The sequence below is a fragment of the Amblyomma mixtum genome, chromosome 1 (assembly GCF_055824585.1).
Source record: "Amblyomma mixtum isolate Tamu chromosome 1, ASM5582458v1, whole genome shotgun sequence".
NCBI lineage: Eukaryota > Metazoa > Arthropoda > Arachnida > Ixodida > Ixodidae > Amblyomma > Amblyomma mixtum.
The window spans coordinates 163,047,756-163,067,040 of NC_143012.1; the positions used below are offsets into that span (position 1 = coordinate 163,047,756).

The 19,285-nt window shown below is 46.8% G+C and overlaps 1 protein-coding gene across 2 annotated transcripts in view; it reads left to right on the forward strand.

Moving 5' to 3' along the window:
- The first annotated feature begins 740 nt into the window (after positions 1-740).
- LOC149369603 (syntaxin-7-like) overlaps positions 741-19,285 on the forward strand; it is a 42,016-nt gene continuing 23,471 nt past the window's right edge. Inside the window, exons 1-3 of one of the 2 annotated variants that reach the window (XM_089559061.1) lie at positions 741-1,424; positions 5,716-5,784; positions 10,624-10,693. In XM_089559061.1, coding sequence (XP_089415187.1) covers positions 1,343-1,424; positions 5,716-5,784; positions 10,624-10,693 — 221 coding nt within the window. In that variant the 5' untranslated portion in view covers positions 741-1,342. Of the gene's footprint in view, positions 1,425-1,482; positions 1,708-5,715; positions 5,785-10,623; positions 10,694-19,285 lie in introns of those variants that run through there. The other variant, XM_089559068.1, reaches the window with a different exon arrangement.

Sequence of the window (19,285 nt, forward strand, 5' to 3'; positions counted from 1 at the left end):
GGGAAACGAACTGAAACATCGGGCACTGTTTACATGACGCATGACGAGAAAGGAAGCCAAAAACGATGTTTGGGCAAAAAAGGTCAACGGTAGCTACCGCGGCCTGGCCACGCGAGGAGCTGAAAGTGAAAGTAGCATTGCTTTCGCAATAAAACTCGAAAAAGAAAATACTTTGATGTCAAAATAGCTGTGGACATCGATATATTACATGAACGTAAGAGTAGTAAGAGCAGCCACGGACGTCGATATAGTATGAGGACGTTTTGCTCTCGGATTGCTCCAATGCGCGTCGCCGCAGTGATCTCAAAGTTTTTCCGGAGCCCTCCACTACGGCACCTTCCTTTCTTCTCTCACTCCCACCTTCGTCCCTTCCTTTACGGCGCGGTTCAGGTGTCCACCGAGATGCGAGGAAATTACTGCGCCGTTTCCTTTCCTCAAAAACCAAACCACCAAATCGGCTAAGGATTAACCCAGTTCAACACCGTCACTAATGAGCTGGGTCAACTTGGCAAAGTCTCTAGAGTTACGGTGTCAATTATTTGTCTTCTTGGCTGAGCACCTTTCTGTCTTGCTCATCATTAGCCCTTTATTTTGTATGTAGAAAAAGAAAATTCAAAATCCACTGCTCATGTCTTAAGTTTATTACTCTTATTAGAAACGTCTCCCAGGTGTCGCTACGAAATTCCTGCCTCGCTCTGTCGTCGCGCTTAGCTCTATGGGACTGTCGCTACTAGTTGCTCCATTTGTCCTCCTTGAACATTCCTCCATTCGTCTGCTTGTCAAGTAAATGTCCTCACGTCTTGCTGTACTTAGCGCTGCGACATCTGTCACTGGCCGTATCCCCAAGTGAACTACTGTTTCTCGTTGCGCCGTTTCCAATGCATTCTCAGGATAGGGGCCTTGGGCTCTCCTGCGCGCGCCTAATCAGAGTGCAGGATCGCCTATCTTTCTGTCCGGGCGTAGTGTTATCGTTGAGGCGCCCACTATCATTTGCGGAATAATCTGTTCGACTTGCATGTGGGTGTTAGAGACGGCGTGATTTAATTCCAGGTAGTCTGAGATAAAAATAAAACAGTAACGACAGTCATTGCCGTGCCCAGCCAATCTGCGTTGCACGGCGGCGAGTCGATCGTCCGTGTGCCGAAGACCGTCCGCATCGCTGTCGCGACGTCCGACGCAAACCGATCCCCGCTGCAACGCCTCGACATTGTTTTCGCGTTCTGACGGAGGCGTGCGGCGGCGGATGCGCTGAGGGGGGGCTGCCGCGGGAGTGGTGACGGTATCCCAGGCCGATCGTCGACGGCAAGGCCCATCAGGTGTTGTGACAGCCCGCCCACCAGCGATGTCTCTGTGGAGCAGTCCCGGCGGCGGCCGCGACGCCCAAAACTACGGCAGCACGGAGCAGTTCGGCGGCTCGACACGAGGTGGGTTGACCCTCGCTGCACTCGACGGCTCTTTCTCGAACGAGGCGGCTCCATGATGACAGCTTCGAGTGTGGGTGCTTGCGTGATTGCCCTTTGACCGTGAAATGAGTGCTGCGCAAAGCTAATCGGGCGTCCGATTAATGCAGATATGACGCCTCAGTGCGATTCTTGCAAATAGTTTTTTCTGTCGGGCAGTTACGTGTACGAAGTGTGCCGTCATTTCGCCAAGCATTTCAACGCGCTACCGTGTTGTACGCCGACGAAATGGACATGGAGGATGGTGGTATGTGTTTTCTCAGACTCATGATAATTAGTACCAAGCTCCTGTAATTCTTCGCTGCTTCAAATGACTGTTTGTTTGTTGGGGCATACACCTTCGCTTAAAGGTAGCAGTGCTCTATTTTGTAGCTTTCGAAGGTCACTCTGCTGCTTGTAATTAGCAGTGTACAGGCATTACATGTTTCGCGAAATGTATAGGAGGAAGGCTGCATTCTTCTCGATGTGGATAGTGTAAATACATTTCAAGGGCTTTTTTGTGCGTGCTTCCAAATCATTTAGAGTCGTAAAGGGATCAGTGTGAATGTGATACACTTGTCATAATTCATTCATTTGCTGCGATGTGTAAGGAAGCTACTTTTCTTAGGCTGTTGTCCATCCTGTCTAAAACTGGACACTTGACAGCTGTTTTTTTCACTGCAGTTGTCGTCAAAGGAAAGCACATTACCAGAATGTGGCCTAATGCAGTCATGTAACAAGATTTAGCCTACCTTAGGCGATTTTGCTGTATATGAATGGTTCTAATGGTATTATATACGTTTTGACTTATTGATTGTGGCCCTTGTAGGCTTTGTGGCTCTGACCACAGTGATGGTGGAATGAAAGATTTATAAGCTTTAGCTGTAATTAAACTATTCATGTCACATTTCATAATGTGAGCACCTTGGGAGTTGCGGTTTGGGATTGCATCCCCAGGGTATCGCATCCCCAGGGTATCGCATCAAGCCTGAAAGAGGGACGCTATTTGTCGTAACAAAATGTTTAACCTCGTGCAGGCTACCATTTCCATTCCTCTTCTTTTTGTCTTGGGTTCATCTCTGTTTTTGTTGGCAAGAGTGCAGAGTGACAGTTTTGGCCTGTATGCTTCGATATGAGTAGAAAGCCATGCATTCAGTCAGTAACAGAATCACATGGTCCAAAAGAGATTGTGAAAAATAATAGCCCACTACATAGGCCAGTTCTTATACCCTTGTAGAAAGTTAAATAAGATATGCAGAACATATGATGCTAAGAGAAATTAACTGCAAATTTATGGAAAGAAGCACGACAGTTGTTCTGTATAGTGTGCTTAATATGGGGATCACTTTTTTCTTGTGTGACAAATAGCTTGGCAGAGAAATTAGCTGTTGCACTATTTATTGCTTTCGGGAAAGACTGGTACATTGTCAAAAAATGCAGGAGACAGATGCTTGCTTGTGACTACAAGCTTACTGGTAGTGTACATCACTTAGGCGAGTGCTTTCGATCCATAGAAAATAGATAGGCTCATACGAGAATAACAGAAATGCTGGAGATAGCCATGAGGGTCGTTCAAGTCAAACAGTGGCCTTTTGTTGTAGTACTGTACATGAAGGTTCCACTGTTTACTGCTTTTGACGCTGACAAGATATGGGTGTCCTCGGTTGCTGCATGTCACACCAATGTTGTTGCACACCATGAGTTACAGCCGCCGCGGTGGCTCAGCGGTTATGGTGCTCGGCTGCTGACCCGAAAGACGCGGGTTCGATCCCGGCCGCAGCGGCTGGAATTTTCTTTGGAGGAGAAATTCTAGAGGCCCGTGTACTGTGCGATGTCAGTGCACGTTAAAGAACCCCAGGTGGTCGAAATTTCCGGAGCCCTCCACTACGGCGTCTCTCATAGCCTTAGTCGCTTTGGGACGTTAAACCCCATAAACCAAACCAAACCATGAGTTACATTCAAACAGGATTGCAGACTGTTTGCAATCACTGAATAGTGTGTTGCGATAACACCTCTCGGAAAGGAAGCTGGCAACCAGAGTGAAGTTTTTATAGACTCTGCACAGTCTATGGCTGTAGCATGTTTGAATTGTGTAAACTTGAAAACTTGCTAGTTCACAAGTGCATCACTATATATTCCAACATAGTCCTTGGTGGCATGGCGACTGCCAGGTGGGCCTCCAAACTTGCAATCCTTGAAAATTGACGGTAACATGCCGACAGCATGGTAATGAGGTGCATGTCTCTCTGGGAAGTTTGTTTCATACAGTTATTTACAGACACCTGCAGCCTTCCAAGGCTTAACAGATTCTTGTTAACTAGACAGCTCTGTCTTTTCTGGCATAGTTCATTGCAAGTGTGCAACAGTAAAAGGAAGCTTTTTACAGAGCAGGTAGGTAGGTGTCTGCCAGCAGACTACCAGTTTGTCAGCAGTGAACTGATGACATTGTCATAGTTTTCTTACAGCTTTTGTTTAAAAAGTTGCACTGCCATGTGAGCTGACCTTTCTAAATTGTATTGAGTAATTTTGCTGGGTGGCAAGAATGCGATCATTGCTGTTTAAAACTCAGGTAGCACCATTCAAGAACATGTTCTGTCCTTGGATGCAACTCTCTGTTCTCAGCTTTACGGGGGCATGCATAATGCTTCAGGAAGAAGAGAGACGCCTGGTTAGATCACTGAAGCTATTTCATTTCTGTGCAACTATATGTGCTCAAATACTGATCATGAAGCAATCTGTGCACCATTGAATCTTGGCTGGCTGTTCATTGCTGTGACATCCCCTTGACATTTTTCACTGTGTTCCAAGCTGTTTCACCGATTGCATCCTTCAAAAGACTTCCTCGGTTGCTGTTGTTCTGCCAGTGATGAAGTGTAGCAGGCAGTGTTGTCATAACCACAGGGCAGTAAAAACTGTTTTTCTGCAGGTACTTAAGCACTAGTGGAATGCTTAGTTAAGTGCACTTTTATATATAGGGTGTTACATTTAGATGTTCCACGAGGTGATAAACATGCAATGCTTCCTTGGAGTGTGCCTTTTTATTGTCGAAAGGCAAAAGTCCTGTTTCACTTGAACGAACCTTGAACGAACCTTAGGCCAGACTACATTTGCTCTTCCAATTCCGGGGGATGTAACCTATATTGGGCATTTTGTTATCAATGCTTGTTGTGAGTCAATGAGTGTTCATAAATATGTGGCTTTTGAGATGTGGTGTGAACTACTGCTGCCAGAGTGTCGTCTTTTCCATTTCCTTATTTTATGTCTCAAAATCTTTCATGCCATGGGCGAGCTCCTGGTCTACGCATGAAAGATGATGTGCCGTGGTAGCTCTGCTTTCATAGTAACATAGGTGAACTGAGAGTCCCGCAAATCCACGGAAAGGTAGAAGTGGGGCGTTTTAATTCAATGAAGACACGAATTTTGCTTCACATTTGGCTGTAGTCATGGTGGAAGAAAGCAGAAAAAAAAAAGAACATCATTTCCCTTGCTTCTCGATTGCTGCTTGTCCCCATTGGTTAAATTACTCCAGTAACTTCTGTCCTCTTCCTGTCAACTGAATGTGCAGTGGAGACTTCTGACCAAACAGTCTTTATGCCATTGGTAGCATCAGAGCACTTCTGCTAGTTCTGTGTTCCTTGAGTGCATTTTGCATGGAGCCTGTGCCATGTACAGGTTTTCAGGAGCATTCCTAACTAGTGGCATTTTGTTGTCTACTTTCAGTTTCTTTGCTTCTTAAAAGAAAATTTTAAAAAGTGGATGCCACCCTCCGGTTGAAATGCTGTAGCTCAACTGTCCCTCTCTTGCTGTCCAAGACTGCTGGTTTCCCTACTGTGTTGGTGTAACGAGGCGTCCGTGTCGCTGCTTCTGTTTTGTTCCTCAATGACACAATGTGGCACAAAGAAAAAAATGGTTAGAAGGAAAGTGATCAGACACATCTAACTTTCATTGACTCAATTGAATTCGACAAGAAAGCTATGTGTACTTGCTTACCTTCCATACAGACTTACACACGCGGTGCTGCGCATGAAAATAGGCCGAGAAAGCTCAGAATGACTGACGCTGTGATGTTATTGTGTTCGGGATGTCTCTGTAGGAGCACAGCCCTGCCCTGCGGTCTGGTGTGTTTTATTTCCTGCCCGGGTCTCTCTGCTTCTTCAGTCTCTTCCATTGTTGCTTTGTATCAAGTCATGCAGACCAGTGTCGTTAATAGCATAAAATATTTGGCACAGACGGTGTTATAATTTTACGTGCATTTTTTTTCCTTTGTGCCCCATAGATACATCTCAGCGGTACCACCAGCTGTGCGACAGCATCAGTTCCAGCATATTTTCTATCAACAATGCAAGTAAGTGAATGGAACACCTTCTTTCCTCCTGCTGCGCTCTCAACGGATAAAAATTTTTAGTTGGTGGAAAAGAAAAATGGGACGGCCGGACTGGACTACCAGGATTTTTCCTACAGTGTGCAGTAGCGAATGAGTAGAAGTTTGAAGGTTTATTTCCGCAACTGGGTGTTGCGAGAGCAGCCAGGGAAAAAGCTGTGTAGACAGCTTGAGAGGTCCGGGCTTCCTCTTACAGTGCAGCATTGACGGTGGCGGAGTACGACATCAAACAAATTGTAAGTAAAGTATGTTCGGTACAGAGAATGAGACGTACGTTCAATACGCAGTACATTCTGCTTGCAAAGGAAAAAAGAACTACATTAGATCAAAGAGCCTATAAAGGCAAACACAGGGAGGAGAATATAAATGACAGCAAAATTGACAGGTGCACTCAAAGTGGTAATAGGAAGAAAAAAAAAAACTACATGAACATTTGGGGCAATTCTTTCAGAGAAATATTGGATAGATCAAGATTCTTGTGGCAGTACAACTGGTTCAGAAGTGTCGGTAAGGTATGCCGCAACATTTGTTTGCCATAGTTTGTGTGGAATTTCTTAACATTCCAAAGCTGTGCTGCACGGGTATCATACACAGTTCTGCTTTGCTCTAACCCAGCCAGTGTAAGTAAGGAGTCATCATTTTTCATTATGGCGAGTTTATATTTATAGCACAGCCTATAGTTATACATGGATTTCATTAAAATAACGTTTTGTCGATGGAAAAGGCTCGCAGTGTGGAAGAAATGTGGCACTTTACATGCAATGCGTATGATATGTTTTTGTAAGACTGTGAGTTTGTTAATATATTCAGCTGTTGTTGTTGCCCACACCATACATCCGTAGCTGGCTATGGTAGAGAACAAAGAGTGATGAAGTAACATGTTGACTGACGTAGGAAAATTAAAGCAATGGCGGGGCATGATACCAACTGTTCTGGAAAGTTTCTGAACTACGTAATTAATATGGTCATTCCACGACATATCTGCTGCAAAGTAAACGCCCAGAGTTTCCACAGACTGCACAAATTCTATTCTGGTATTGTTTAGTTCAATTAGAGGAAGTTCAAAGTGTTTGTGACATGGGTGAAACATGACTGCTGCAGTTTTACTCATGTTAATTCTTAAGTGATTATCAGCCGTCCAAGTATTTATTTCTTTTAAGGTTTTATTAGCTCGATTTGCGAGATCAGCCGTTGAAGTACCCGAAAAAAACAGACTAGTGTCATCTGCGTAAATTATGTCCTTAGCAGTGCAATCGATGCGAACAATATCATTGATATAAAGAACAAAAAGAAACGGACCCAAAATGCTCCCTTGCGGAATGCCAGAAGCTACCGTTTTCAACTGGGAGCATTCACCGGCAATACTGACAAACTGAGACCTATGTCGCAAGTATGAGGAAATCAGCATATGATCTATGCCTCTAATACTGTAGTGATCTAATTTTTTAAGCAGCACAGAGTGATTAACAAGGTCAAACGCCTTTGAAAAATCTAAAAATAATCTAAGTACCATGTTTTTTGCTTCAAAATTTTTTAGTATGAATTCTTTCTGAGCAAGGAGAGCTAAATCTATTTTTATGAAACCCGAATGAGTAGATGACTGCTTTTCTGGTCATTTAGTCAGGCTGTTGGACTTTGACCCTTCCTTGAACTCTGCCGTCTCAGTTTGTCTGCATTGAGACGGCCTGAGATTGAAACTCAAGTGTTGTGGTCACTGTTCGCTCTACGACAGGCAACTCTGAATGGAGACGGAGAGGGTCATGCATGGACCTTTGATTTCTTCTTTTTTTATGGTACCTATTGACGTTGTCTCAGTTCCAGAGTGAACTGCCTGGATCCAAATTTACTATTCACTACAGTGCCTGTACTGCATGGCATTTTAAAACAGCCAGAATTGTTTCCCGATTACAGTTTCTTTCAATGACAGCCAAGCATTGTGCGAATTTGCTGTCTCAGAAAACCATCTGAAACACTGTTTCATTGTATCCAACTGGTTTTCATTGCACATAAGAAAGATACAGATAGACTGGCTGATCACAGCTGCCTGAATGAGCTAATCTGCATGACGCGTACATTGATCTGGTTCTCATTTCATTTAAGGCGGGACGCAGGAATCAAATCCCACAAATGTTAAAAAAAAGGATTTTAGAAAATACCAGATTTGCTATCTACACGGTATTTTTAAATATATCCCAGAAATGTTTCCCCCAAAACAGCCCTGTACTGTATTCAAAACATGTTTTTATAGCCGTAGGTAGCACAGATCTGCCTGAAATCTGTCAAAATGGCTAGATTTCTCTAGAGTGTTTTTTCACCTGATTTCCTTGGTTGCAGAAAGCATAGCATGACATTGACTTCACAGACTTTCGTGCAGTTTGTTGCACTGCGTTCCTTGATAAATTCTTTACGTAGTGACACTCCTATACTTTTGAATTACTTCATCACTTTTCACTCTGTCACTAATTTCACATGACGATAAGGAGTGCATTATGCAAGTGTCGATGTAACATTATGCATAGAAAAAAATTAGGATGCTAAAATTGTTTGGACAATGTCACTGTATTAACTGTTCCTTGGAATAAAACTTGAAGGTGAGTGCAGGCTTCTACCATGTTTTGTTGTTACATAAGCTTGGTATGGCAATGAAGCATATTCAAATTTATAAAGCGAAAACCGTGTGAGATATTTTCATGAAATTTATATTTAAGCATACAGTGGACTTCCCAATAAGCATGCCAAATTTCACTGCTCTGCGCCTAAAAATAAAAAAAATTTCACCTGCGATCATCGCAGCCCCCCTTAATGATGCTGATATTGGGGACTGTCTACTTGAGAATATAAAATGCCAACTTTGTATCCTCTTTAAACACTGCTTTCGCTTGAATCAGGACACCTCACCTACTGAGAATGCCTTCGTTGTGGGCTGTATGGCGCACTGTGTTCGTGCAATGAATGCATGGTGAGCCCGGTTGGCAGAGGGTTCAAATGCACTTTATCACCACTTGTATTGTGCTCAGTATCTACGAATACTGTTATCAAAGGCTGAGTTGGAAATCCATTGTTGGAAAATTGTCTTTCCCACTTTCCCTTTCTCTGCAACAGTTGCAGCCTTTGGCCGTTGTGCATTTACTAATTTGATCGGCATACCTGGTCCTTTTGACAACGTTGACTACATTCCTGTTACACAACTGATATATTGACATTGATAGTGTTACCGAGCAACATTAGGCACTTCTCTCTTGGGTGTGGACAGGTGGTTCCTGTTTTGCTTCAGTTCTGTCCACTGGACTGCACTGACACCTAGTGCTCAAGTTTTATTAGAACGGTCGTTTGGTTTTGTACACCAAAGCGATGCCACAGGCTATGAGAGGTGCTTGCTGTAATGGAGGGCTTCGGGTTAGTTTCTACCACCTGAGGTTTGTGCCGTGCATTCGCACTACACAGCACACAGGCATTCTTTCATTTCGTCTTCATCGAAGTGCGCCCACTGCAGACAGGGTGAGCCCACAAACGGAGAACAGTGCTATGTAGGCTCTTGGTTGGTTAGGGCAGCGGCCTGCTGAAGACTGTTGAGAAGTGCTGAAGGAACTGTTTCTGACACCAGAGGTGTGCCCTGGCTTGCATTGATTACAGCGCCATCTGACGAAACCAGTCTGTGTAGCCTGTGCCTTAACCCGCATGTTCCCAAACTGGGTTCCATGGAACCGTAGGTTTCCACGGGCTGCTTTTGTGGTTTCTACGAGCACCTGCACTGGCTTTTCCCCCCTTTGCGGTAAACCTTAGGCGGCAAATTAGGAACAGGCAATGCCTGTTTTTATTTTTTTTCTCATTTCTATGTCAAAAAGGTCTGTTTTCAGAGAAAATGACATCTTTGTCATTACAATGTGGTAGTAATTAATCGACACAGGCAAAATTCGGTTTGCTTTCAAGGTGTGTTCATGATATGTTGTAGTTCAGATTTCTATTCATAACCTTTCTCTGTGTGGTCAACTCCAGAAGAGACAGTCTGTGGTATTATTTGACTGCATATGCTCATAACGTAAGAAACAATGCCAGCAAAAAACACGCTTCTTCAATACCATGGTTCACCTTTTGGTGTCTTTCTACATGTTCAGTCCCCTTCAGACCACACTGCCTTCTGCGTCAGCGCCATTGCCTTCATGATGCTTTTTTTGTTGGTGTCATTGCTTATGCGCATGTAAGCCCAGCTGTGCTGTGAGAATTTTCACCGAGTAGAATGCAGTTGTTTCCAACGTCCTCGTGTCTACTCCTTCTTGTGAATGTGTTCACTATTCCTGGTTTTTCTCCGAAACCATGCGCTAACTGGCCCCAGAAGCTGTGTTTTTCAGTATTCGAGTGCATTTCATTTCACTTTTTTGATGTGATTGAATGCTTTTCTAAAACTTCCAGTCAAAGGAAACAAACATGCACATTTCCTTACTCCTATACTACTGCATATTGCTTAGGTTGCTGTTTGGCTCATGTGAAAATGAAATGTGGTGATTTCTGTCTGCCATTTGTATCTTTCAGGTTTCTGGAGTATGCTTTAATGATGCTGATAGTAGTTTTTTAGTTTACATTTGGTTTGTGAGACAGTGTCTACTTTGCTTAACATGATTTTGCTTTTCACACCCTGTTTACTTCACTTCTAACCATAGGTCATTTTTGAAACCTATTGAAAATGTTCATTTTGAATGGAATTTTCTGAGGACTGCAATCCAGTGCTTGTTGTGTGGGGTGCCTTTACATGCTGTGCGAAAAGCTTGGTGTCACTGACGTCTGTTATTTCTTTTTTTTCTGCAGCTGCAACACTTGAACGTGCCTCGAAACAGCTGGGGACGCAGGCAGACACAGATGCCTTCAGAGAAAAACTGTGAGCTACGTTTCCTTTTGTCTCCAACATACTCGTTTCGTCATACGAGGTCTGTTAGAAAAGTATCCGACTTTATTTTTTTTTTTTGCGAACACCTGATGGATATGAGACAAGCGCGCTTGCATCAGGCGACCTTGAACCTTCATGCGCATGCATGAATTTTTTCCCGCCTGCCGATAGCGTCAGTCGCTATCGGCAGTGCTTTCGTCGGTTTTTTATTGCACGGAAAATGGCGGAGTGAAAGGAGCAGCGCTACGGCAACAAATTTTGCCATAAACTTGGCGACAGCCGAGTGGAAACCATTCGAAATATTCAGACGGCTTTCGGTGAAGATGCTATGAGCAGCACACAGTTTAAGCAGTGTTACAATTGTTTTAAAGATGGCCGCACATCGGTGGAGAACGAGCCACGCTCCAATCGGCCATCAACATGCCAAAATGACCAGGTCATTGCCGAACTGAACGCCATGGTGATGCGGGACTGTCGCGTGACTATCCGAGAAATTGAGGAAGAGGTGGACATGAGCAATTTCTCCGCACATTCCATTATCACCAAAGATTTGGCCATGGAGAGAGTTGCGGCGAAATTCGTGCCGAAGCTGCTCACGGTGGAGCAAAAGCAGCTTCGTGTTGAAGTCTCACAGGACATGCTGGATTCCGCAAACAGTGACCCCGACTTCATCAACATCATAATCACTAGTGACGAGTCTTGGGTATAGACCTCCTGCATGTTTGCAAACAAGCGAGGTGGCGCTGCAGTCGCTAGCGGGCTCGCGGTAGGCAAGAGGCCAGGGAGTGGCGTCGAGTTGGGGTGGTGCAGCGCCGGTTTTCAAGGCTTGTAGGTGCGTTTTGAGTTTCTGAGAATAGTAACAATGGTTGATGCTTTTAACTTAGTATTCCTCGAAGTACACAGGCTCGCGTTGGCCATGTGCGGCGTATTTCGCTGCGGTGTATTGTATTATGGCTAGAAAGCGTTTCTGCCGTTGGTTTCTACCGTAGGCATTGAATAGAAAATAAGTTTTTGACACTCGGCACTAGCCAGAATGATTTTACCTTGGGACAGTGTTGAGGGAAGCACTGGCGTTTTTTCGGCAGAGCCGACGTGCGCTCACCGTCTGTTGATACGTGTCGCGCAGTGCGAAAACTGGGGACAGCGTCGATCGTGTCCCGATCTTTTTAGCCGTCAGATCAGGCACCAGCCAGGCCGACTTCCCTTCTTAAACTGGTCGATTTGGTGAAAAGTTTGAATTCCTGAAATTATATTCTTTCCTAGCCCTGGGTCTTCGGTTTGGTGACGAAAAAATATAGCAAGATATTCAGTAGAAATTCATAAAATTACGGTATTTAGATCTGTGTTCGTAAAAAATTGTGAGGTAATGGGGTTTCTGATGGTCCTGGCACGTCGCGAATTCTGCGGATTTCTGACGACGGAGCGCCACAATGGTAGCATCACTACGGAGAAGAGGGATCAGAGGTTTCGTTGATTTCAGTGCCGCATTTCTTTGACCAAAGCGAAAGCGAAGAAGCCATAAACAAGGGAGTAAACTTAAAGGTTTGTTTTTTGATCTACCACATTTTCAGTGATCGGCATCACACACCCCTTCGTAAATTTGTAAATAATGGAAGTGGATTGATTCTATTTGTCGCGAACGATTCCATAGACGCTGAGGAGTGCAATAAATCTCGCGATCTTTTTCTACAGGAGCAGTAGTATGTCAGTTATTTTGATAACAAAAGTTTTCATGTGACTATGCAAACATAAGTACTGATAATCTAAAAAAAAAGAAGTAATACCGCCATCATAGAGAACAGGGCTTTGGGGACATGCTGGCATAAAAAAATTTTCGCACTTTCTACTTCATTATTCAAGACCCGGGGTGACTTGAAGAAGGTGTTAATTACAATTACCGAAGAACTGTGCCAGGTATAACTGAAAATAAAACGCATTAATGAAATTACCAGATCAGTGTCATATTTGCACCGAATTTGGTTTCATACATCATGGATCAATAAAGAAAAAACTTTTCATTGCCTCATCCACTGTCAATCTCGCTACGTGCCTCTGTTGGTAGGCCGCCTGCGGCTACTTCTTTCCAAACAGGCTTCGCGATCATGTACTACTTCATGAAGCAGATTATGAACCATGCATGGTGCAATGAAAAGCATGTGGCTTTTAGCACACTTAAAGTACGCTGTTCGAAGCATGCCAGCGTGACCGCGCAAGATTTTCACGACTTACCAGACTTATTTTTACTAGAATCAAATAATTATGCCGGTCATGTTGAGTAATCGTTTTAAATATATTTTAAATGCCCTAAAACGCGCGATTATAAGTTCGTATAACTTCTACACACGTTAAAACATGCTGTTCTATCAACCAAATAAATAACTCCTTGGTGGTGAGTGACCCTGCCGGCGCCCGTGCATACCAGCTCAGGGTGATAAATACGAGCTCAGCTACTTCATTTTTTTCCTTCCGCAGTTTTAAGCATACGTTGCTGCTGTTCAGGTGAATGAGCGCGGCAATTTCCCGGCTATGAAGTACGTTGGCGGCGCCGGTCGACACCCAGACTTCGCGCTTTTACTACCGCGACCCATTTCCTAATGCGGTATTTATTTGCGAGAAAAATCTATTTTCTGTTTTATGCTACTACGCGGATTCAACAGTGACGCAGCTGGTCAGTACATGCTGCTTCTGCAGTGCGCAGGCATGATGCAGCCGCCGGTAGCTGCGGCAGCTGCGGTAGGCACGGGCAGGCGGAACCAGTTTTGCCTACCGCGCGAAAGTCGCTACTGACAACAGCGCCACCGCATCTTCGTGACGTCGCGGGGTGAAGGAGGTCTATACAGGTACGACCCGGAAACCAGATCCCAGTCGTCAGAGTGGAAGCATTCCACGTCACCAAGACTTAAGAAGGCCCGCCAATTGCGCAGCAATGTGAAAGTGATGCTGACTGCTTTCTTTGACACCCTCTGTGTGGCAGACCACGAGTACGCACTCTACGCAACAGGGTCAAACAATGACCAAAGAGTACTACAGGGATGTCCTCCGTTGCCTACGTGATGCTGTGCGGCGCAAGAACCCGGAGCTGAGGTCAACAGGAAATTGGCGCACCCATCGCGCCAATGCTCCTGCACATTCCTCGCACTCGAATCAGATTTTTTGGTGAAAAACCAGACTCCTGTAGTTCAACAGACTCCTTACTGTCCTGATATGGCCCCTGCGATTTCTGGCTGGTTCCCAAAATCAAAAGGCCATTGAAAGGAGCGCGATTTCAGACAAGGAAGAACATTATGGCTGCAACGACAGCTGAGCTAAACTCCATTCCGAAAAGGGCCTTTTTGGAATACTTCCCTGTCGTGTCCGGTCGCTGTGTTGAATGCAGCGAAGACGCACACGGTACTTTTAGACTTCGTTTATTTAAAGCCGATGAGGGTGCGACCAGCGTCGACCGAGGCAGGAGCCGAACTGGCCGCCCGAAGAAAGGAGGGAGTGGAGAAGCGTCCACGGCAGGGAGTGGCTTCCCAGAACAGGAGGAGGGTGCGGGGGCGCACCGTGGGGGGGCATCCGGCGACAGCGTGCGACGAGGGGCAAGCGGTCGTTAGGAGGAGGATTGAGTGGTCGTTAGGAGGAGGATGCGAACTGTCGTTAGGAGGGGAATGCGAGTGGTCGTTAGGAGGGGGCGCACACACACAAAAGCAATAAGGGGACACAACACTTCCTTCCCCCTTAGAAAGTTGCCTGGTATCATGCAGGGGGTCGGCGCTCACGCGTGGAGGCGCGCTGGCTTTGTGCGCTCGGGGGAGAAACACTTGTAGGCTGGCTGTTGTTCGCTGTGTCTCCTAGGTCTGTCCTGGGCGAAGTCTCTTCTTCCGGGAAAAGGTGCCAGGCTATGTGGGAAGATGGTGCACGTGTTCTCTCCGCTGGCGGACAGCTCTCAGACGGCGTCGTAAATCTACGCAGCTGGTTGAGATGTCGGCGTGCTACTGTGCCATGTATGTTGACGAGCCAAGAGCGCAGGCCTATGCGTCTGACAATTGTAGCTTCCTCCCAGCGTGGCTTTTTCAGAAACTGTCGGGCGAGGACGCGCTGCCCCTCGTTAAGCGTGCCGCAGCGCGGAATTGCTTTTTCTTCCCGGAACGTCTCTGCCTTTGGCTCGGGGAGGATGGCTGTGAGCTGGGTTCGCATTTCACGCTCGAACATCATTTTCGAGGGGGTCTCGCCTGTTGTGCTCTGAACCGTCGTGTGCTGCTTGAAGAGAAAGCGCGCAAGGCGGCGCTGCAGCGAGCCTGTCTGATCTCTTTCAAGGGCGCGTTTTAGCTCGGCTACGTAGCGCTCGGCTTGTCCGTTTGTCGCTGGGTGGTAGGGGGCCGATGTAACTGATGAGATCCCGTTGTCGCGATAAAACTTGAGGATCTCCGCAGACACAAACGGTGTTCCGTTGTCCGACACTACCTTGCGCGGCAGGCCGAACGTTGCAAATAGTGATCGGAGGTTGTCAATGACTGCTGCCGAAGTCGTCTGTCCCATTTGCCTTATCTCAAGCCACTTTGTGTAGGCATCTACGACCACAAGGAAAGTGCAGCCCTCAATTGGTCCTGCAAAATCAATGTGCAGTGTGTGCCATGGTGTGTCTGGCTTTTCCCATTCTGGGACAGGAGCTTTCGGCGGGGCGCTCCGGCTGCTCTGGCAAGGCTTGCATTCTCGCACCACTGTTTCGATGTCGTTGTCAATGCCAGGCCACCACATGTAGCTTCTGGCACACTTTTTCATTGCAACGATGCCCCGATGTCCGGCGTGGATGAGAGACATAGCTTGTGCGCGTAGTTCTCTCGGCATCACAACTCGGGACCCAAATATGATGCAGCCGCGATGGGTGCTCAACTCTGTAGCTCGCCTGCGGTAAGCGTCGAAGTTGTCCCCTTTGAGTTTATGCACGTTGCCTTGTTGAACAGCTGTGTAAACTAGCCGGAGAGCTGCGCACTTCTGCGTAGATGCTGCAACTGTGCCTGCTGTAAGCGGAGGTTCTGGCAGTGCTTCGAACATCAGAACGTCTCCTGGTGGAAATGGTTCGTCAACAGTTGCGTCTAGTGGCAGACGGCTTAGCGCATCGGCGTTTTGATGTTTACTCCCATTGCGGTAGACCAGAGCGTCGTACGCTGAGAGTTTGATGGAATGCTGCGTCGGCTCGATGACACCTTGCTGCTCCAGTTTGTCCAACTCTTTTTCAACTGAATCTCGGAGAGCAAACGGCACCGGCCTGGCCTTCAGAAATTTGGGTTGCGCGTTGTCCAACAACTCCAGTGTGACCGGGGGCCCTTCGTTTCCTGGAATCTCTTCCGAGAATACTCTTTCGTATTTCTCTTGCAGTTGCTCAACCATGTTCTGGCTCGGCGTCTGGTGTATGCCGCATATCATCACGCCTAGTGGAGAAAACCAGTTTCTCCCTAGAAGGCTTGATCCTGTGCCCTTCACAACAAGCAGAGGTAGCGTATGGGTCTGGCCGTTGTAGTTAACCTGCACGTTGGCAGAGCCCAATAGTGGCAGATTCTGTCCTGACCACGTTCGCAGGTGCGTGTCGTCTTGTTGCAGGGCGGGTGCGTCAGATGGCCATGAGGTTCGGAACGTGTCCTCACTGATCAGAGTACAGGCTGCGCCGGAGTCCACCTCGAACTTAATCAGCTGGTGATGTACGCTTACTTCTGTAAAAATCTTCGGTCGCGTGCCGAGATTCATGGTGTTCAGGTCGTACAACACAGATGGTGTTGCTGATGTTGTTCCATGGAGATCAGATAGCGGCGTATTCTCTGAGGCGTTGACGCTGTGATTAGGCTGGGAAGGTGACTTTATCTTGGCAAGTCTCCGTTTCGTAATGCATGCTCTTTCGATATGCCCTCGCTTGTGGCAAAAATTACACGTGGCTGACTGGAATCGACATCCCTGGGGGTTGTGTTGGTCGTCACACCGCCAGCAGCGTTGTGCCTTTTTGACCGATTTTACAACAACAGAAGGCTTGCGCACCTGGTTGCTTGTCTGGTGTACCGGCTCGGTGTTCCGGCGAATCCCTCTCTGCTGGTGACCGGCGCTCTCCGCTCGAACGGCGATGTCGTAAGCTTTGCTGAATGTGAGGTCCTTCTCAGCGAACAGGCGCTGCTGCAGTGACTCGTCACTCAGTCCGCACACAAATCTGTCGCGTAACATCACGTCCAAGGGAAGCATGGTGGTGTTAGCAGAAGAAGCTGCGTCTCCCTCCTGCCCGGTAGCTGTTGTCGACAGCGTTCCAAAATTGCAGTCGGCAGCGAGCTTCTTGAGCGCGGCTACGTAGGCGCTCACAGTTTCTCCTCCCAGTTGATCTCGTCGTTGGAAGCGAGCCCGGCTGTAGACCTCGGATGGCCTTGGGTCGTAGTGCTTTTGCAGCGCTTTTACGATGTCGTCGTAAGACACTGCCGCTGGTGTGCTTGGCTGAATAAGGGCGCAGACAGTATCGTAGGTCTGCTCCCCGCACAGCGTCAGCAGGTTGGCCCTCTTCAAGGCTGGGTCTGTGATGTTGTTAGCTTCAAAGTAGAACTGAAGGCGTCCAACCCACGATGACCACGATGAGCCGTTGAATTCTGGTATTTGATTGGGAAACCCTCGCGTAGCCATGGCTTGTCAATAGCGTTGCGTAGCGCAGGTCGAATCCACTTTCTCGTCGCCACTGTCGTGTCCGGTCGCTGTGTTGAATGCAGCGAAGACGCACACGGTACTTTTAGACTTCGTTTATTTAAAGCCGATGAGGGTGCGACCAGCGTCGACCGAGGCAGGAGCCGAACTGGCCGCCCGAAGAAAGGAGGGAGCTGAGAAGCGTCCACGGGAGGGAGTGGCTTCCCAGAACAGGAGGAGGGTGCGGGGGCGCACCGTGGGGGGGCATCCGGCGACAGCGTGCGACGAGGGGCAAGCGGTCGTTAGGAGGAGGATTGAGTGGTCGTTAGGAGGAGGATGCGAACTGTCGTTAGGAGGGGAATGCGAGTGGTCGTTAGGAGGGGGCGCACACACACAAAAGCAATAAGGGGACACAACATTCCCACAATGGCAGCACCGCTGGGAGAAGTGTGTGGAGTCCCAAGTAGACTACTTTAGAGATGACTAGGTTTGCAACGCTCCAGTTATGCAAGTTTTTTTTCAACGGCCAAAGGTCGGATACTTTTCTAACAGACCTCGTACACTCAAGGTAATGTGTTCAAGTCTCGCTTTTAGCTAGCCATCTAGCTTTTTTTTTTTCCTTTTTAGCAAGATGTTCATGTATGGTCTTTTGGTCTCATTTGCTGAGCTTATGAAACTTTGTGCTCTTTTTTTTTTATATGGCATACTCTGCAGCTTTCAAGGGCAGTAACGGTGGGGTGTATATTGGTGCTTCATTTAGTACGCAACTTTGCAAATTCCAGCCAGGGTAGATTTTATGGTCCTGGCTGTAATTTGTAAAACTGGGTTCTAAATCTTGCAGCAGCATGAAATCCTTTTTCAGTGCTGTTCCTTAGCAGCGGTGCGACGCTCATTTCATGTGCGGCTAGGGTGCTGGCAGCCTCTGCCTTGCCTCGAACATGGCAGACCGCCTTACAGGTACACTGAAGAGGAATCTGAACTTGTCTTTTTGCCGCGGGAACTCCCCCTACACGTTCCGAGCGCTCTTAGAAACTTTGATTTATTGCCCTGTGTGGCTGATTTTCCTAATTAAATCGAATTAACATCCCGCTCCCGCCTTTTTTTTTTAAATTCTCCCTCGTACGGTGGGCGGAGTCGACCAACGCGGGGAGTGCCTTTCACCCAGTCCCGTGGCGGCTTGCCGCTCTGTCACCGGCGGAGTAATACGTAGTAGTCCGTAGAAGCAAATAGTCCGCGCGTATTTTTATTTCTGCGGGCTTATTTTGCGGCTATATTATCTGTGAATGAAACTATTTATTCGCGGAAACCTAAAAAACAAATTAAAGCGAAAGCAAAGCCTCCACGGAGCTGGCTGAAAGGCACTCCACGCGTTGGTCGACTCCGCCCACCGTACGAGGGAGAATTAAAAAAAAAAAGGCGGGAGCCGGACGTTAATTCGATTTAATTAGGAAAATCGGCCACACAGGGCAATAAATCGAAGTTTCTAAGAAAGCTCAGAACATGTAGATCGAGTTCCTGCGGCAAAAAGACTAGTTCAGATTCCTCTTCAGTGCACCTGTAAGGCATGAGTCACTTCTGTCATCTGTCTAGATTTTTTCCGGGCATCTTCAGACATGCTCGTGTCATCATCTTACCCTTGCCATTCCAAGAAAGCCTGCTTAAAGCACAGCACGATGATAAGCTAGCATAGGAAGTGAACAGCACTTCAACTCAACAGCACGCAGAAAAGTGGAGGACAGGGGCTACATAATGAGCTTAAGAGCAAAGTACACAAAGTGACTGAAGGAGCAGTCGGGAAGCGAAATGGGAAGGCATTTAAGAAGCTTGGTATTTTCAAACCTGCAGTTGTTTTTATTGCGGCTCCGGGGTTAGCTGGTGTGTTCAGAACACTCTAGACAGCTTGGCGGCCACTTGGTTGCATCATTGATTGTGTATGACTGCATCATAAGT